Source organism: Lampetra fluviatilis, chromosome 2, assembly GCF_964198595.1.
Source record: "Lampetra fluviatilis chromosome 2, kcLamFluv1.1, whole genome shotgun sequence".
Classification (NCBI taxonomy): domain Eukaryota; kingdom Metazoa; phylum Chordata; class Hyperoartia; order Petromyzontiformes; family Petromyzontidae; genus Lampetra; species Lampetra fluviatilis.
Genome location: NC_136276.1, coordinates 8,253,160 through 8,270,437, shown reverse-complemented (window position 1 = coordinate 8,270,437; position 17,278 = coordinate 8,253,160). Strand labels below are relative to the sequence as shown.

Genomic DNA, 17,278 nt, shown 5'->3' with positions numbered 1-17,278 from the left:
GAGAGAGAGAGAGACGCGGCTGCTTGCCGGGGTCCCCGTGTCTCTCGTCTCTCTCGCGGAGGGGATCGATGCCCTTCTCCCCTCGTCTCTCTCTGGCGTACGACGTTCCCTCCTCTCTCTCGTGGCCTCCTCCTCGTCTCGTCTCTCTCCGCGTTTCGCGGCTCAGCCTCTCGCCTCTGGCCGCCGCCTTCGTCGCTTTTGTTGTCGATTTGCAGGCGGCGGCGAAGGCGGCGGTCGTTGTACGAATCGCGTCGCTGCTGCTGCTGCTGCTTCGTGCACATTATTATTATCATCATTCGAGGCGTTGCGTTTGTTGCCCTCACGTCCGCGGAGGGTGGTGGGCACGCGAGTTTATTATCTGTGGAGGGGGGTTGTCTTGTTGTTGTTGTTGGTGTCTTTGTGGTGTTTTTAAAAGACGACGACGAGAGGCGATGTCGCCTCGCTTGTCGGGGCGGATGGCGGCCCGGGCGTGAACGCCGCGCCGCGGCTCGCCTCGCCCTCTCGCCGTCGTTTCACTGAACTGTGGCTGTATGTCAGCGCCGTGTTTAGCTGCTGCGGTGATGGTGGTGATGGTGGTTGGTAGTAAGCGGCGAGGCTGAGTCGTTGTTTGCCGCCCTCGTTGCTCGTGGCCGTGGGGTGGTGGAGGTGGTGGTGGTGGAGGAGACGCGGCCGGGCCGCGTGCGCCATTTTCGGGCCGCGGGGCCCGCGCAGAGACCGCGACGGTGGCGAGACGCGGAACGAGACCACCAACACTACTAACTACTACATACCAACACCACCACCACTAACACCACTAACTACCACCACTAACTACTACTAACTACTACTACATACCAACACCACCACCACTAACACCACTAACTACTACTACATACCAACACTAACACCACTAACTACTACCACAAACTACCACTACTAACTACTACTACCACTAATCACCACTAACTACTACTAACTACCACCACTAACTACTACTACCACTACTACCCACACGAGACGACCACCACCACTAACTACTACTAACTACCACTACTAACTACCACCACCACTAACTACCACGAACCACCACTAACCACACGAGACTGACTCTACTGACAGCTGCCACCGTAGAAGCTGAGCAGAGGCCGCAGACTTTAAAGAGACGCGGACACGAGACGTCTATCGGCACGCAGCATGTAGATGGGGGGGGTCTAGGGGGGCTATCAGGGGGCAGGGGGGCTATAGAGGGGCTAGGGGGCTATGAGGGGGCTATAACACCGTAGACTCTCTACACAGACGCACTATATACCACTGCAGTGTAGACACGTGCGTTATTATATATACAGTAAATACACAGATTGTACAGCCGTGGACGACTATTTAGATGTGCGATCGTAGACTGTCGTGACAGGCACGATACAAGCGTAGTCGCGATGTATACTCTACACTTTAGACTTATACGCTTGCAACTATACAATATACAATAGTCTATGCACTGTAGCATATCGGCTGTACTCTACATAAACATCCCATGTATGATCATACAAACTGGATAGACATGCACGGCAGAAGCACACTGGCGCTTTAGACTATGCCCTGTGGACGAGAGAGATTATAGAGCCTATGTGCAACACACACACACAGACCCTACCGGCATGATGATCACTCTAGACAACATACACACACTAAGGCAGAAGAAGAGCTGTGTAGCTCCACGTGTACATTCACTACCACATGGCGTCTTGGGTGTGTGCAGACATTACTGGTCCCTACTGCGGGGACAGAACCCACGATTGGCTCGGTTGTGCTACGTACGGTGCGAAAGAAGTCCACCATAGTTCACCAAGTCCACCATACGTACACAATTCATGTCCTATTCCGTACGGTGCGAAAAAAGTTCACCATAATACACAATTCATGGCCAATTCCGTACGGTGCGAAATAAGTTCACCATACATACACAATTCACGTCCTATTCCGTACGGTGCGAAATAAATTCACCATACATACACAATTCATGTCCTATTCCGTACGGTGCGAAATAAGTCCACCATACATACACAATTCATGTCCTATTCCGTACGGTGCGAAATATGTTCACCATACATACACAATTCACGGCCTATTCCGTACGGTGCGAAATAAATTCACCATACATACACAATTCATGGCCAATTCCGTACGGTGCGAAATAAGTCCACCATACATACACAATTCATGGCCTATTCCGTACGGTGCAAAAGAAGTTCACCATACGTACACAATTCATGTCCTATTCCGTACGGTGTGTACTAAGAAGGGGAGATCTCTGGGTGAGTCGATGAGTACTTGAATGTTTGCTGATCTTTTGCAACGTGTTAGGGGCCTGTGGTAGTGACGGAAATAAGGTGAAGGTTTACTCTGATATTGTTGCTGCTACTGCTGCTTAATTGCTGGTGGTGGCTTCCCCTTGACTGCAATTGTTGATCACCAGTGAGGGAACATTTGCAACTGTGCGTAGCATGTTTTTGCCCTGGTAGGTGTAGCTGCTGTGAGGAAACCGGGTCAGCTTGAGTTTCACAGAGGGCATTATAATGCTGCACTCGGGTAAGATTTGGGTCAAGTCTTGTGTAGAGCATCTTCAGGATGGAGAGACTACGGCATGTGGTGTCACGGGTCTGCGCTGGATAGGATTAGGCCGTCAATGTTGGGCATGTTTATGATTAAATCGGGTCATACAGGGTGAGGAGGCAGTGTCACAGGTATGGCGGGGTTAAGACTGGATTGGTTTGTGTGTTGTTACGGGTGGGGCTGTGACTGGGTCAAGTACCGTCGGGGTAGAAACTGCGTTGGCTCGAGGGGGTTTAGGGGTTTGGTTTGGACTGGGGTTGGGCAGCGACAGAGAGAGAGAGGCAGCTGGGAGACGGTGGAAGGCGAAGAGGCGTGTTGAGACACGTGGGGGGGGGGCAGGAGGGCCCCCCACATCATCCACACAAGGGGGGTGATCCGCGGGGTGAGCCGCCCGACAGCCGTGCCGCTGCCTACCCCCACACCGCCCCTCGTTGCCTCTCCCCGGGGCCTCTCGGGGGAGGAGGAGGAGGAAGAGACGGTGGTGGTGGTGTCGTTTAAAGGGCTTGGGGAGGGGAGTAGGCAGAGTGTACAGTGTAGTGCGGAGAGCGCACACGTTTGTGTGCAGTGGTGGAGCCGCCGTTATATATTTGATGACGAATCCTATGGGAAGTAAAAGACACGTGTCATTGGCGAATACATTTGGAAACAAATTCCTAATGCGATGCTGCATCCGTCGGTATGTGGAACCGCAGACTGCGTACGTTTGGGATGAAACTGTTCACAAAGGCAAAATTTATGGCGCAGCAGCTTATGCGCATCGCCGTGGTGACCTTTTGGGTCAAATTGTCTCGGGAAACATAATTGCGCACGGTTATATTTATACAGCATTGGCTGTATTTTACGTAGAAGTAATTGCGCGTAAGATATCCAGTGATCGTTCTGGAGGCCGATTCCAAGCGCAGGCATGTGGATTTTCCACCATTCGTTCAGTACCCTGCTATAGGAGATGCGCACCACCCCCCCCCCCCCCAATGCTAATTTGTTGCACTCTGTGTGTACGTACGCTTACAAATATTTTTTTTGCAGGAATTATTCCAGCTACCACATGTTCAGGGTTAGGTGCCGAGCCAAGCACCGAGCTATGCATCATGGAGTGCAGTCAGCCGGGGAAGGTTTGGTGGGCAGGGATGGGCCGCAGGTTACACATGCGTAGCCCCCACAGTTTACATGTGCCGTCACCCCCACAGGTTACACGTGGCGTCACCCCCACAGGTTACATGTGCCGTCACCCCCACAGGTTACATGTGCCGTCGCCCCCACAGGTTACACGTGGCGTCACCCCCACAGGTTACACGTGGTGTCGCCCCCACAGGTTACATGTGCCGTCACCCCCACAGGTTACATGTGCCGTCACCCCCACAGGTTACATGTGCCGTCACCCCCACAGGTTACACGTGGTGTCGCCCCACAGCCAGGACGCAACGCCGGCCTTGGCGTGGGGCGCCCGCTGTGCGAGCAACAGAGGAGATAAAATTTGTTCTTGCAGCTGCAGAGAGCATTGGTGATTGTCCAAGGGCAGGCGGGACCAGCGTGCTTTTGTGTGCACGCGTGTTGCATGCATGCATGCACGCAGGCTGAGGGCGGCCAGCTTGCCGGGGTTTGTGGTGGGGGTGCCGCGGTTCAGGGCAGAGCGAGGAGGAAAAGGAGGTGGTAGCAAGGGACTCAGCCGGCTGTCGCCGCTTGAGAAGGAAAGGCATTAACTCTGTGGCTGCACACTGTTTTGTGCGCATCCTGCCAGATCTAAATTATTCTATACTGTGCTGTTTGGGCTTGTGGGAAAAAACATGACCTAATGCTGTACGTTGAAATATTTCCTTGGGAAGCCCACATTTTGAGTCTTTAAAAGAAGATGCATGGAGCTTGAAATAAAAAATACACTTTGTTGATAGCAAGCTTGGCTTTGTGTTCCAGGCCATCTTATTATGGGGTTGAAGCTGTGTTAATGAGCATGATAAAATAGACTGTAAATGCACAGCCAGGTGCTTTATTATATATTAGACTACCGTCAAGGCGACGGTAGTCGAATATATTAATACTTTGTCACTGCATTTATTGCATAAACACTGATAGTGTCCGTGACAACCAAGTCTTTACCATTCAGATATTTTTTTTCTCACTTAAAAATGCTTTTAGCTGGAGTCTGACAGCCCAGGACACAGCCTAGGTACATGCCAAAGCTGTTTGCCTTTTGCACTGCATTTTCCTTTGGGTTTTTTTCAGAATGGTCCAGCTTGATTTGTTAGGTCAGTACCTTATTGAAAGTGGATTAAACCCACATCATTCGGGAACCCTATAATGCACCATGAGTAGATATATGTCATATACAGTCCATCTTTTTGGCAGGAAAGGCTTTCGAGACCAATATAAACATGAACTTGCAGGCTGCACTCTTTGCCCCCCCCCCATCAGCCCTTGGAACCAACACCCATGTCACATGTCAATAAAAGTGTTTCCTTAATGGTATAAACGTTTAGGTTAGAACCTTAAGGTTGTGTTGGAGAGTGATGTTAATCATTAACAACCGTTCAAGCAACTTTCATTAAAAACCAAACGGAATTGTTTACCTATAACACTTTATGAATTACATATGCCGGTTGTATTTATATCCAGGACAGCCACTGAGAATAATGTTAAACGTGTGTTTGTTCTTTGAAAATAAGTAGGGCCTTGTGTGGCTCGAGCACCAGATTCGCAAATCTGACGGTAAACAAATTTGAATGCGCTGTGTATAACACTGACGTCTGGTTTTGTCTTGTATTTGACTCAAGAGTTTGCAGATGCTGCCTTGGCTATAGCCACAAACACAGAACCACACTTTACGAATACTTTTGGCAGCTCAAAAGCATGCATCATCAAATTCAGATACTTGCTTGTGTTGTATATGAACAATTATTGTGATGCTGTGGAGAAGGAGGTTTAAAAAAACTGTTCCACTTGTAAAGCACACTGTTATCTATCCTCAGGGAATCACTTGCACAGATGTTGTTTTGGGCAAAAATAAAAAAGGCTTAATTTTTGTATCTCCTTAAGTTCCCTTAACAACAGCACTGGGTGTGTTGTACTGACGGCGGCCTGATCAGAAAAGCAGCGCCGAGTAACATTTTGTATGTATGTTGATCTTTGTGACTAAGGCACAGTGGTAGACAGCATTTCCTGTGAGTGCATGGGCTGGCATGGCCGAGATCCCTGGAAAGCACTGAATAAGACGCGCGTCCACGGCTGGGCATGTGTGAATTCTAACGCGCGTACCCGTGTCACACAGGAAGGAGCCGCGGCTCCCGTTGTGCCTCCAGTAGGTGAGGCGGCGTGACATGAACGGAGACCTGCAGAAAAAAGGGGAAGGCGTGCAGACATCCGGGGCATCCACGATGGCCTCCACAGGTGAATTGTCCACCAGGGCTCGGGTGCAGGGGATCGTGAGTGACCGCATTGTGCAATTAGCGCATCGTCCTGAGATATTTTGTTCTGTGAGCCCCGCTGGGTGGAACGACCAGACCAAATCCGTCAGATGTCTGCTACCTGGGGACTAAGAGACAAATTGGTCTCAGTTTATATGTTTTGTAATTCCTGTGCCCCTGTTCCGGCTGCTCTGAAATTGTAATGTATTGCAATAATTGTAATGTATCTTTCCGTTTTGATTTTTGCACTGATGCAATAGATGTTTGGACGCAGGATGACCTGACGACGCTCCTTGACCGCATGCATGCCTTGGTTCCCGAGAGCGACACATTGAAATTCAAGACCACCGAGCTTCACTTTGACTGGGAGAAAGTCAAGTTCGGTCCCTACTCGGGCGAAGTATGTCGTGAAAAATGGCTAAAGCTGACCACCGAGGTGAGGTCTGCAATGTTTGTTTAACAAACTTTTTTCGTGGTACTGTCTCAATCTTAGATCATCCACATGTCAAATCGTACCTAGCGCCAGTTTGGTCACATGATACTTCCCACATTGCTCTCTGATGTGTTTTCAGGTTGCATGTTTGATTGTTTCTGTAAAGCCATAAGCACGACGGCAAAAACCTTCGCTTAGTATACTCTCAACTTACCAACATGATCAATAATTTCCGGTAATTAATTGTGTAGTATTTGGAAGCAAAATCTCCACGCAGTGGCCTACTGTTGTGAACAAGCCGTAGAAATGTTTTAACATATACACAATTTTTCCACTCTGGGCCATCCCACATTTCTGCATTATTTTCGTCTTTGTCTTGGAGCCGCTAGGCTATAAAAGTGAAGGCTGATGGCCGTGTTTGTGCTGTCGGTGCCTGCAGATCCGCAAATATCGCACGATGACGGAGTTGCTGATCGACGCAAGAGAGTTCGTGAAGAATCCCTACAAGGGAAAGAAACTTAAGGTGATGCTCTGATTTCTTTTGAGAGAAATGACCGAGTGATAATCGTGTAGTGTCTCAATGCCACCAGTTATATCTGTATTGCCTTTGCGGTTTGTCATTGGTAAATAAAAAAACTACGTTTTTCCAATTGGCTGCTGTAATAGGGATAAGAACTAGTGTCAGGCCTGTAAAGATTTTCCCCCTCACAAATGGATACATTTTCACACTTTTGGGTTGTAATTCAATTCTAGCAATGTTTTTCTTCTTGTTAATATAGTGGCCCCGATTGGCAGCATAGGTTACGCAAACTCATCACGTAAAAGTCAACAATAATCGATTCTTACAAGCATGATTGGATGCGTGAATCAAGCGCTGTAAGAATAAATTAATCAACGTGTTTATATTTCATGTGTTTTGGCATTTGCAGGGGTTTTTTGTTCTGGGTTGCGCGATTCACCGCCCGTTTCTGTCTCTCGTACATGCAGACACACCCCGACTTCCCTAAGAAGCCGCTCACGCCCTATTTCCGCTTCTTCGTGGAGAAACGCTCCAAATATGCAAAGCTGTACCCAGATCTCAGCAACCTGGACCTCACGCGCTGCATGTCCAAGATTTACAAGGAGCTGCCCGAGAAGAAAAAGGCATGGCCTCACAGCAGGAACAGCAAGCGATGATGGAACACTTATCACCAGCACCATGACTCGTGATATTGACATGCCTGCAATGTTGTGTGTTCACATAACTCTTGGGTTCAGTCAGTCGGTCTTACATATTGCCTGGTTTCAGTTGCCCCTTCGTGTGGTGAACCCTGTCAACCACAGTACTGCTTTGCTTATATAATCCTGTACAACAGTTGCAAATGCACAGATTCGTAAGTGAAACATTGGAATAAATTGAAACGTGAGATATTGCAGATCTTGGATTCAGGAGAGGCCATGGATGTAATTCATGTGCTCACATTGCACCTCGAAGTGGTATGGTATACATTGCCAATCCATAACCCCCATTACTGACGTAGCGTGGAAAGGCCTCCATCCAGCAGTGGATTGAAAAAGAGCTGTGATTTATTTATTATCATGCTACAATGGTGATCATGCTGTGTTGATATTGTATCTCAAAAAGCAGATGAAGTACATAGAAGAGTACCAAAGGGAGCTGGAAAACTTTGATAAGGCCATGGCCAAATTCCGGTGAGTTGCGGGCTACTGCTATGTCATGATTAAGTGGGAGCTGTAAAAGCTAAATCTACAGTGCTTTGATGCCATTGTCTACGACGACTCTGTCACACGTATTTACACAAAACGTTAAATAATAGTTTGTGAAAAAAAATTCTTCCCCAATCGTGACCGTTAATCGAATTGTAGGGGGTGGAGGAGTGAATCATTAATTACCTACTCTCCCACTTGGGTCATAACTGTAGGTGTATGTGTTTGTGAGATTTAATTGGTTATGTTCCAAGTGTGTAGTTTGTATGTGTGTGTGTGTGGTTTATGAAAGTTATGATTTGTTCTTGGTGGGCAGGGAGGAGCATCCAGAGCTGGTGGACACTGGAAAGAAGAAGTCTGATCACCCTGAGAAACCCAAGACGCCGCACCAGCTGTGGTACAACCACGAGAAGAAGATCTTCATGAAGCAGAACACGGAGGTCGGCCTGTCTGCTTGGAATACACTTCTTGGAAATGCACAAACTATGATTCCATTTAGCTTTTCCTCATTGCCATTCACGTGCCACCACTTGATAATAGTTTTTTTACCCTTCTATCTGGCAACAAAACTGACACCTTTTTTACAAGGAGTAATTTTTACATAGACCACAATACCTGCAGTCATAATGCAAAAAAAAACATAACTCTGATAATGTGCACTGTCCTTGAAGTTGAATGGTCCACACCCGAGACAGCTTTCCTTAGAGCCTAGTCTCACATGGGTTGGACCAGATGACGCCAAAAGGAAAGCTGTCTCGGATGTGGACCATTTAACTTCAAGGACAGTGCATATTATCAGAGTTATGCTTTTTGTTTGCATTATGACTGCAGGTATTGTGGTCTATGTAAACATGACTCCTTGTAAAAAAGGTGTCAGTTTTGTTGCCAAGATAGAAGGGTAAAAAACCAATTATCATATTTTTTACTGGCAAATGAGGTTCCCATGGTGCCACCACTTATTTAATAGTTTTGACTTATGCCATCGCTAAGCCTAAAGCGGCACCTGCTTAGCATATGGATGTGGCTACGCTTTGCAGAAGAAGCACGATGCTGCCCAGATTGGTCCAGCCTCATGGTTAAACTCTCCGCACTCGGAAACACTGATCTGGAAAGCCATATTTGTTTTCACCACTCAAAACATAAATGTCGCTAAGCTACGTATACGTGTCGAGGTGCTTTTGTCACGATTTTTTTATTTTACCTTGGGGGCCCCTTTTTCAGGAGTCTCAGTGGGACGTCGCTTAGTCTAAATCAATTATTTGATTGATTGGAATATCCATATTTATATATAGGGCCTTAAGTCCATAATGGATGGGGATTTCAGCTCATGGGAAAAACTGTAACTGCGTGGCCTCATTGAGCATGGGATGCATCATTACCACATTTTCCTCCCCACCGTGCGCAGATGAACCAGCGGGATGTGAAGGAGGCTCTGCGCAAGCAATGGTCTCTCCTGCCCGACAAGAAGCGTCTCAAGTGGATCCACAAAGCCCTGGAGCTGCAGAAGGAGTATGAGGTGCTGCTCGTTGCACCCACATCGCCACTTTTTATGGCAAAGGGAGCAAGCATTACCTACCCCAGGGGTCGGCAACCTACGGCTCCGGAGCCGCATGCGGCTCTTTACGGGCTGCTTCTTGACGATATGTACGTATGTACATAGATGCATTGCGGCTCTTGAAATACTGAATTTTGTACCGAATTGGAAAGAAATGGCTCTTCTTGTTATTTTGGTTGCCGACCCCTGACCTACCCGCAAATATATCAAATACTAATTTATGACTAGGTCCTGAAGAAATTGGGCGCTGTACAAAAATGTATCAATACAACTTTGGCTTGTGGGTTTGGTCAGCCCTTGTTTTGAATCAGAAGGAAGAGCTTTCCAGATGGCTGCATAAGCGCATCTGAAGGCTAGCCAAAAGCTGGTTGGCCGCAGTTTCCGTGATGGTTTATGCTCCTTGGCGTGCTGAAACAGGATCTATGCGAGTCTCCTGACTGCCGACCCCGTCTTGATGGTGGAGTCGCGTGCGTTTGCGCGGTGCTGTGGGTTCCGTCGAGCAGGGTGCGGTGCGCAACTACATGGAGAGCCACCCCGAGTACGTGCACGACGATAACATCAAGTCGGTGCTCTCCAAGGCAGAGAGACAACTCAAGGACAAGCACGACGGGAGGCCCAGCAAGCCCCCTCCGTGAGCTCGCGCTCGCGCATACACGCACACGTACACAAACGCTGTGCCACGTACAAAGAGTTTTCATGAGGAAGGGATTGCTCCCACATTTGACAAGCTGTTTGTAATCGTCGCACACCATCAATGGATGGTAGCCCTGATAAGTGCCTGCAACTAAGTTGTAAATTTCTGTTATTTATGCTTGTGTAAATAAAATTCATCAGGTCTCCCTTGAAGGAAAAGCTAAAATTGTGCTTGCATAGCTCAATGAAGGATATTACTGATATTATTGGTAAATGATAAGGAACCTAGGTATTTAAGAATAGTTTTTGAACCACCATTCTTGCATATTAATGCAGCCAATGTGTCTGCTAAAACCTACGTGTATCGTATGTTGTATCTGTCCGTACTGAATTTCTTGTGACGTCCTGCCCATGCACTTGTGTACTGCGTGTGGCATTTGGGGGACTGCTTTAGGAATGGCTATGCGTTGTTCTGTGCCGAGCTGATGGTGGGGCTCAAGGACATCCCTTGCACGGAGCGCATGATCGAGTGCAGTCGGCAGTGGCGGTCGCTACCACACAAGGAGAAAGACTCCTTCCAGAAGCGTTGTGAGCTGGTGAGTGTCTGGTCCTGAAGCATGTTGGTATGTGACGATCAGGTCAGTGTTGTGCTGAGACGGTTTGATTGTGTGGTGCTGAGTAAGGTCAGCGCGCGGCACTGACCCTCCACTCTGCTTCCATCTATAAAGTGCAGCCCCCTTTTATTATTGCCAGAGCGATGACAATTCAACTTGAAGCTCAAATGAACTCGGTTCCTTGGTCTTGAGATTGCACAAAAAAACAAGGAATTGTTTACAATGCCACCATATTCTCATTGGTGCTGTAAGAATTAACTGAAGTAGGTGCTCCCATATAAATACTGTACTGCAGTCACTTTTCCTTTTAAGTTCGGAGGCCCCAATGATGCTTTCCCATGTAGACTAAATGTCATCGCTTTTTGTCACCTGACTTAAATATAAGCGTATGTTCACTCTTGCAGATGAGAACTGTTTTCTGTACTGATGTTGTTTTTTTATTGTTTCCAGAAAAAACGGCAGTTTGAAGTTGAATTTCAGAGGTTTCTTGAGGTACGTTCTAATCCCGCCGAGCATTTTGCGAGCCACATCACGTAGATTTTTAAATGAATTTGCCAAATTCAATCAGGAAGCGACCCTTAGGCGGCGCATGGCTTGCCTTGAGGGCATTGGCACGGAGCTTGGGTTAAAGGGGGCGTGGCACGGTCACGACGTTGTCATCGTCACTGTGGTGTTCCTGTGCCCAATGTCCGAAACAGAGCCTACCGGAGGAGGAGCGGGAGAGGGTGGTGAATGAAGACAAGGGCAAGGAGGGGAAGTTGGCGACTTCCACTGCCAGCCGGCCAATGGTGCCAAAGGTAGTGGGATGCAAGCCCCCCCCCGACCCTGCTTGGCTTGTTTTCTGCGAGCTGTGTTGTGCTCGTGCGTTTAGATCGGCCATCCGATAAATCGAATTTGCCCAACACTGATAACAATGGCTGTCTGTGAGTTTGTGGAAATCTGTGAATATTGTTATACTTTGTCACAAATGCAGGATTATAGATATGTTTTTGCTGTTGGATAACCTATCAGTTTAGGGCACTCACGATTGAGCCAGTTTGCTGTCCATAAGAAATGACAGGAGTGTGTCGGCTACTATTAAGAGTGGGCATCACTCACAAGCGCATACCGTTACCGCGCTGGAGTCTTAGCTGAAATTGAGCAATTAACTGCAACTAAAGGACAGTAAATGTAGCAATTTCGGACAAAATACTTACCGACATCTCTATTTTTTTTATAAATGGTATTGAATGGCAATGAACTGACAGTGGTTATTTGTATTGGATAGCCTTATGTCATTCCACTACAGGATGAGGGCTCTTCCAATTTGTCTGGGTCCTGAGGGTTATTTAAAGATCCTTCGCCACCCTACTGAGTGCAAGTTGGTGATGCTGGGGAGCATAAAAGTACAGTACAACAATAGATATTGCTGCGTTGCCTGCTGCAACAGCCCCTCAACCAACAACAACATTGCATGGTGGCCACCCATCCAAGTACTGTTCAGGGCTCAACCTTGCTTAGCTTCTGAGATCTCACAAAATCGCTGTCATGACTTGGTAATAGACGACACTTGACAGGTTCGGCTTCAATTATAACTCTTGCTGATTAGTCCACTCTGAGCTTGCAGTCTACCATTTGCCGCACCATGTGGCTTGGCACGTAAGTGCCTCGGTGCTGACCTCTCGCTTTCTGGCAAGCTGCTTGCAAGAGAGTCACAGGGGGCTTCTTTTTTTGCACAATTTCTGTCCAGGACGAGGATGGGAGGGACAAGAAGGAAGCCTGGAAGCGAGGAAAGACGCCCGAGACGCCCAAAACGGCGGAGGAGATCTTCCAGCAAACGAAGCTTGTGGAGTGCCTGGTGAAATACAAGGTGAGGATCAGAATTCGCTTTGCATCGGCCCGCACTGACGGTGACTGTTGCACACTTGATTGCATCCCACACACCGAGTGACTTAGCTTATTTAGAATAATTTCTAAAGAGATGTGCTTTATGACCATGATTTATTAATTGCAGTATTGGTCTCTCTGTGTGTATGTCCGCTTGTTATATATCCATGTGATGCATTTATCCCCTGAATTCAATGAATTCTTCCAACTCATGGTCTTGATTAGGTTAAATAATTAATTTGTTTTTGCATTGTGGTCCATGTAGCGCCTCTAGTGGCTGCATGGGTCATGTGATCAAATTGCATACGATAAATAGAAAATTATATCTAATTGTAAAATGTAATGTGTGCATCATTAATAAAATCTGTCTTAATAAATGAATTCACTCTTACAGGTCTGTTGCATTGTGGAATGTATGCAATGATGTCGAAGCATTGAACACAACGCACTTGACGCATGATTGTGTGTTGTTACTATTAATGTGAAGGGAAAAAAATAAAACGCCGACCAAAAAAAATTAACTAAATACAGACTTTGCCACAAGTGTGAGTTAATCACTCGCGCCTTCCTCGTGGTGGACTGCAGAACATAATGCTACTTCACATTGGCAAGATCATGTTTTGTAAAGCCACTGCTGGATTCACCACATTTCCGTGCACTGTTCATTTCAGAATGACAAGAAGAAAGCCCTGAAGGCGCTGGACGCAGAGTGGAAAGGTTTGGACAAGAAGCAAAAAATATTTTGGATCAAAGCAGCGGCAGAGGACCAGAAGCGATATGAGGTGCGCACGCCCGTGTAAACGCCCGACACGCTGCGGCAATGTCGGTCGTGCGCTTCTTCTGCATGTGCGCTTGCTTTCTTTTGCGTGTATTTGTGCTGCTCACTGTGCATCTGTGTGTACATTGTACCTGTCCAGAGAGAAATAACTACCCTGAGGACAACGGCCGCCCCCACACATAACAAGAAGGTGAAGTTTGAGGGGGAGCCCAAAAAGCCACCGGTGTAAGTGATCCGCCGCTTTTACACTCGCAATGTGTCACTGACAGTATGTGGGGCTGCATGCGGCGCGCACACCTTGACGCACTTGCGTCAATTTAATACAGACACGTGGAATTTGGTCAACACATCTTGTGGTTGCAGACTAGGCGTGTAATTATGCATTGATTCATTGATTGAAATTCGTTATAATTCTCTTGATACATGTATCGATTTATGAATATGAGTAATGATTATTGCATGCAAGTAATATACTAATTATATGCGAATTGTTTTTTGGGTAATTGTGAAAACTAAATTATACAAAGGACACAAAAAATTGGAAATTACACGACAGTTGATGAACAAAATAACAAAGAAATCGATTCTTGGATTGATTTGCATCCCAGATCTGTGACAACAGAATTTGTGATTTGTTGGGGGCAGATGTGAATTGTTACATTCCTATTCTTTGGTTCTTTCGGTAAAGTTACGTAGATAGAAAAATAAAAATAAAGTGAATAAAAATAAAAATCATAGAAAACAAAAAGACCACTAATGTAGACTGTAGCCTGGTTCTTAAGTTTGGTAAGTGTACTGGCAGTCTATAATGTAGACTATAGCAATGGTTATTAAGCTGGGTGAGTGTACTGGCAGTCTATAATGTAGACTGTAGCCTGGTTCTTAACCTAATAACCAGGTTACAGTCTACATTATAGACTGCCAGTATACTCCGATTAAGAACCAGGCTACAGTATAAATTGATGTTTTATTTTTTTCGATCTCCATGACTACTGAAAGAACCAAAGAATATGAATTCCTGCAGTTACGAAAGTTTGAAGTCAAAATTTGTTACATGCCTATTTATGGATTTATTGTTTATATATTTTAGTGGGGAGTATTGCGTCTGGGTGTAGATGGGGTGTTGAACTGCGGTGAACCAAAGCGTGGATCTGTGCTGTTTGCCTTCGCAGGAGCGGTTATCAGATGTTCTCGCAGCAGTTGCTGTCGAACGGTGAGCTGGCGCGCATCGACCTTAAGGACCGTATGGTGGAGATCGGCCGGCGCTGGCAGAAAATGTCACTCGCGCAGAAGGAGAAATACAAGCAGATGACGGAGGAGGCACAACGCAAATACCAGGTGGCGCTCGACGCCTGGATCAAGGTGTGCACCCTGGAATTAGTTTCATCAAGGCAACACAGGGAAACACATGATACAGCAACATAGCTAAACGGGAACGTCTTGTTTTTTATGGAACCTGAATATATTAAGTGGTGCACCTAACATTGCTATGTGGGGTACCTGAATATGACAACTCCGATATACATACATGACCCCAAGATGTAGTTCCGTGACAGTCTCTTCCTGCGGGCTGTTCTCTAACACACGGAGCTCCGAATGGATACTTCATCTTATGGTCTGGTTCCAGGAGCACATTTGGAATAACATTTTAAAAGAAAAAAAATAACAATGATTATTTAAACATGATTTATTTGACATCTGTTTTTTTGTACACGATATATTGAGTGACCTTGTCAGTCTGCGTTTGTATATTTTAATGCATATTTTAACCTTCTTGACAGACGCTGTCATCTTCTGAACGGGCAGCATACAAAGAGTCCATAGCCAATGTGAGTGGCACCTCCGCTGTATTTCATTTCCTTTACACAAAATAACAGCAGCAGTAGCAGATACCTTGTCCGCTGTACAGGAATGCATCTTGAAGTGGAATATACTAATTATGGTTTCATAGATCTCCCTTGAACAGTTCTACCCATAATACAATGTGCCAGCAATATTATATGCTTTTATATACATCTATGATACAAATTAGTTATATATTCAAATTAAAAAGTTAATTGGAATTTTTTTCAAAATTGCCCTGTGGTGTAAATTGTCATCACTAACTTCTATCTACTCTGTCTCTCTGGTCTATGTGTGCTATGGCCACAGTGTTATTGGCGAATGTGTTCAGCATTGTATTTGTTTCCGTTGCTCCCTTGCAGCTGTTAACCATGGCGGTGCTTTGTGTCCCGGCTACCCGCCCGCTCCCCGTTTTCCGATTTCTGCTGCCGCTCGCTGTCTTAACAGAAGCGTAAAGGCGGCACCAAGTCGAGCGCACCACCAGCCAAGATGCGCATCACCATGCCCAAGGCAGACACTTCGGTGAGCGAGTGTGCCCATTCCCAGGGCTTATTTTCTCACTGAATAAGTGCAGGGTCACCTTGGTAGACTGGTGTAGGCCTAGACAGTAGCCACAGCCAGTGAGTGGTATACGAGATGTCGTAGTATGCTGTTCGTGAATATATATTCCAAGTGACTAACCTAGACAGACTCGACTGAAGTTAAGCCGTGTCCATGGCTCTCGGGCATATCATCCAAGCTCGTCGTTTAACTTTCTGATACATTGACCTCTGAAGTAAAAATGTGCGATTTCCACCACTGGCTCAGAGCCACCACTGAAGAGGAGTGCAACTCAATGCACTCATTCAAGATCGTAGACACTTTGACTTGACTTTGTCCAGCACGCCTTTACGTTTTTAAATCCACAGATGGGCAGAGGATATCACAAGGACGATTTAAAGATACTCTCTTTATGTTTTTTACGGTGGTGACCAAGTGATTTATGGCTACGTGGAATAGACTATTTTTAGTGTATAATTGATATGCACATTTTATACGCTGTACACGCATCTTGGGTGTTTATTAAGATCAACTCCACTGCAGTTGCACAGGGCAGCAATAAAATGTTATATCCTAGTACGGAAAATAAAGCAAAACAGTATGCACAACTCGGTTGATACTTAAAAAGAGACATATAATACTAGTCGACAACCCGTCCTATGAATGAGGTGAAATTACTCACAAACTCACCTGACCTTCGTCATTCACCACTCGCCCGACATTCGCCAATTTATACAATGTCATGGGAAGGCCGTTTTGACCCCGTTCACAAACTACATATCATAAGCTCATTTAAATTGATTGAGTGATCTAGGAGGGTTTCTGTGGACAAAGACCCATACAGATTAGCTGCTTGTTATATATAAATAATGCAGATGTTTGCATAACTTTTCCAATTAAGTCTTTTGACACTGCTTCAGGTGCAATACATGCTGTTCATCGCTGTTAATTATTTTAATTGAACGTAACCAGACTGTCGATAATTGCCAGGCATAAGTGCCACGAGTCAGTTTTTCACAGCTGTCTTTTTATAATCCTTTACCCAAGAAAGATTAAAAGTCTCTGGTTTCTCTTTTCCAAGAGAGTTAACAATTGGACTCTTTGGTCTAAGATGTGGGATCATCGGCTTTATACTCTGAGCGGCAGCTCTGCTGAACGACGAGGTTAACAGTGATGCCGGTCCTCCCCGGTGCTCAGGACTCGAGCGATGGCGAGGATGATGATTCGGACGAGGAGGAGGGCGATGGGACATCGGGCTCGGACAGCGATGACAGCGATGAAGATGGCGAGGAGGTGAGGCTTGGCAGTGGTGATGTTCGATTG

At 46.3% G+C, this 17,278-nt stretch overlaps 1 protein-coding gene across 6 annotated transcripts in view; it reads left to right on the top strand.

The window, feature by feature from the left end:
• Nucleotides 1–17,278, top strand: part of LOC144941262 (nucleolar transcription factor 1-B-like) — a 28,336-nt gene that overhangs the window by 8,101 nt on the left and 2,957 nt on the right. For 4 of the 6 annotated variants that reach the window (XM_078867895.1, XM_078867894.1, XM_078867882.1 and 1 more), the window contains exons 2-19: nucleotides 5,852–5,970; nucleotides 6,248–6,423; nucleotides 6,860–6,943; nucleotides 7,408–7,563; nucleotides 8,045–8,112; nucleotides 8,444–8,567; nucleotides 9,533–9,643; nucleotides 10,186–10,313; nucleotides 10,770–10,911; nucleotides 11,380–11,421; nucleotides 11,628–11,726; nucleotides 12,659–12,778; nucleotides 13,467–13,577; nucleotides 13,713–13,798; nucleotides 14,746–14,935; nucleotides 15,355–15,402; nucleotides 15,863–15,937; nucleotides 17,153–17,248. In XM_078867895.1, the coding sequence (XP_078724021.1) occupies nucleotides 5,901–5,970; nucleotides 6,248–6,423; nucleotides 6,860–6,943; nucleotides 7,408–7,563; nucleotides 8,045–8,112; nucleotides 8,444–8,567; nucleotides 9,533–9,643; nucleotides 10,186–10,313; nucleotides 10,770–10,911; nucleotides 11,380–11,421; nucleotides 11,628–11,726; nucleotides 12,659–12,778; nucleotides 13,467–13,577; nucleotides 13,713–13,798; nucleotides 14,746–14,935; nucleotides 15,355–15,402; nucleotides 15,863–15,937; nucleotides 17,153–17,248 (1,926 nt within the window). In that variant the 5' untranslated portion in view covers nucleotides 5,852–5,900. Of the gene's footprint in view, nucleotides 1–74; nucleotides 98–5,851; nucleotides 5,971–6,247; nucleotides 6,424–6,859; nucleotides 6,944–7,407; nucleotides 7,564–8,044; nucleotides 8,113–8,443; nucleotides 8,568–9,532; nucleotides 9,644–10,185; nucleotides 10,314–10,769; nucleotides 10,912–11,379; nucleotides 11,422–11,627; nucleotides 11,727–12,658; nucleotides 12,779–13,466; nucleotides 13,578–13,712; nucleotides 13,799–14,745; nucleotides 14,936–15,354; nucleotides 15,403–15,862; nucleotides 15,938–17,152; nucleotides 17,249–17,278 lie in introns of those variants that run through there. The other 2 variants (XM_078867896.1, XM_078867897.1) reach the window with 2 other exon arrangements.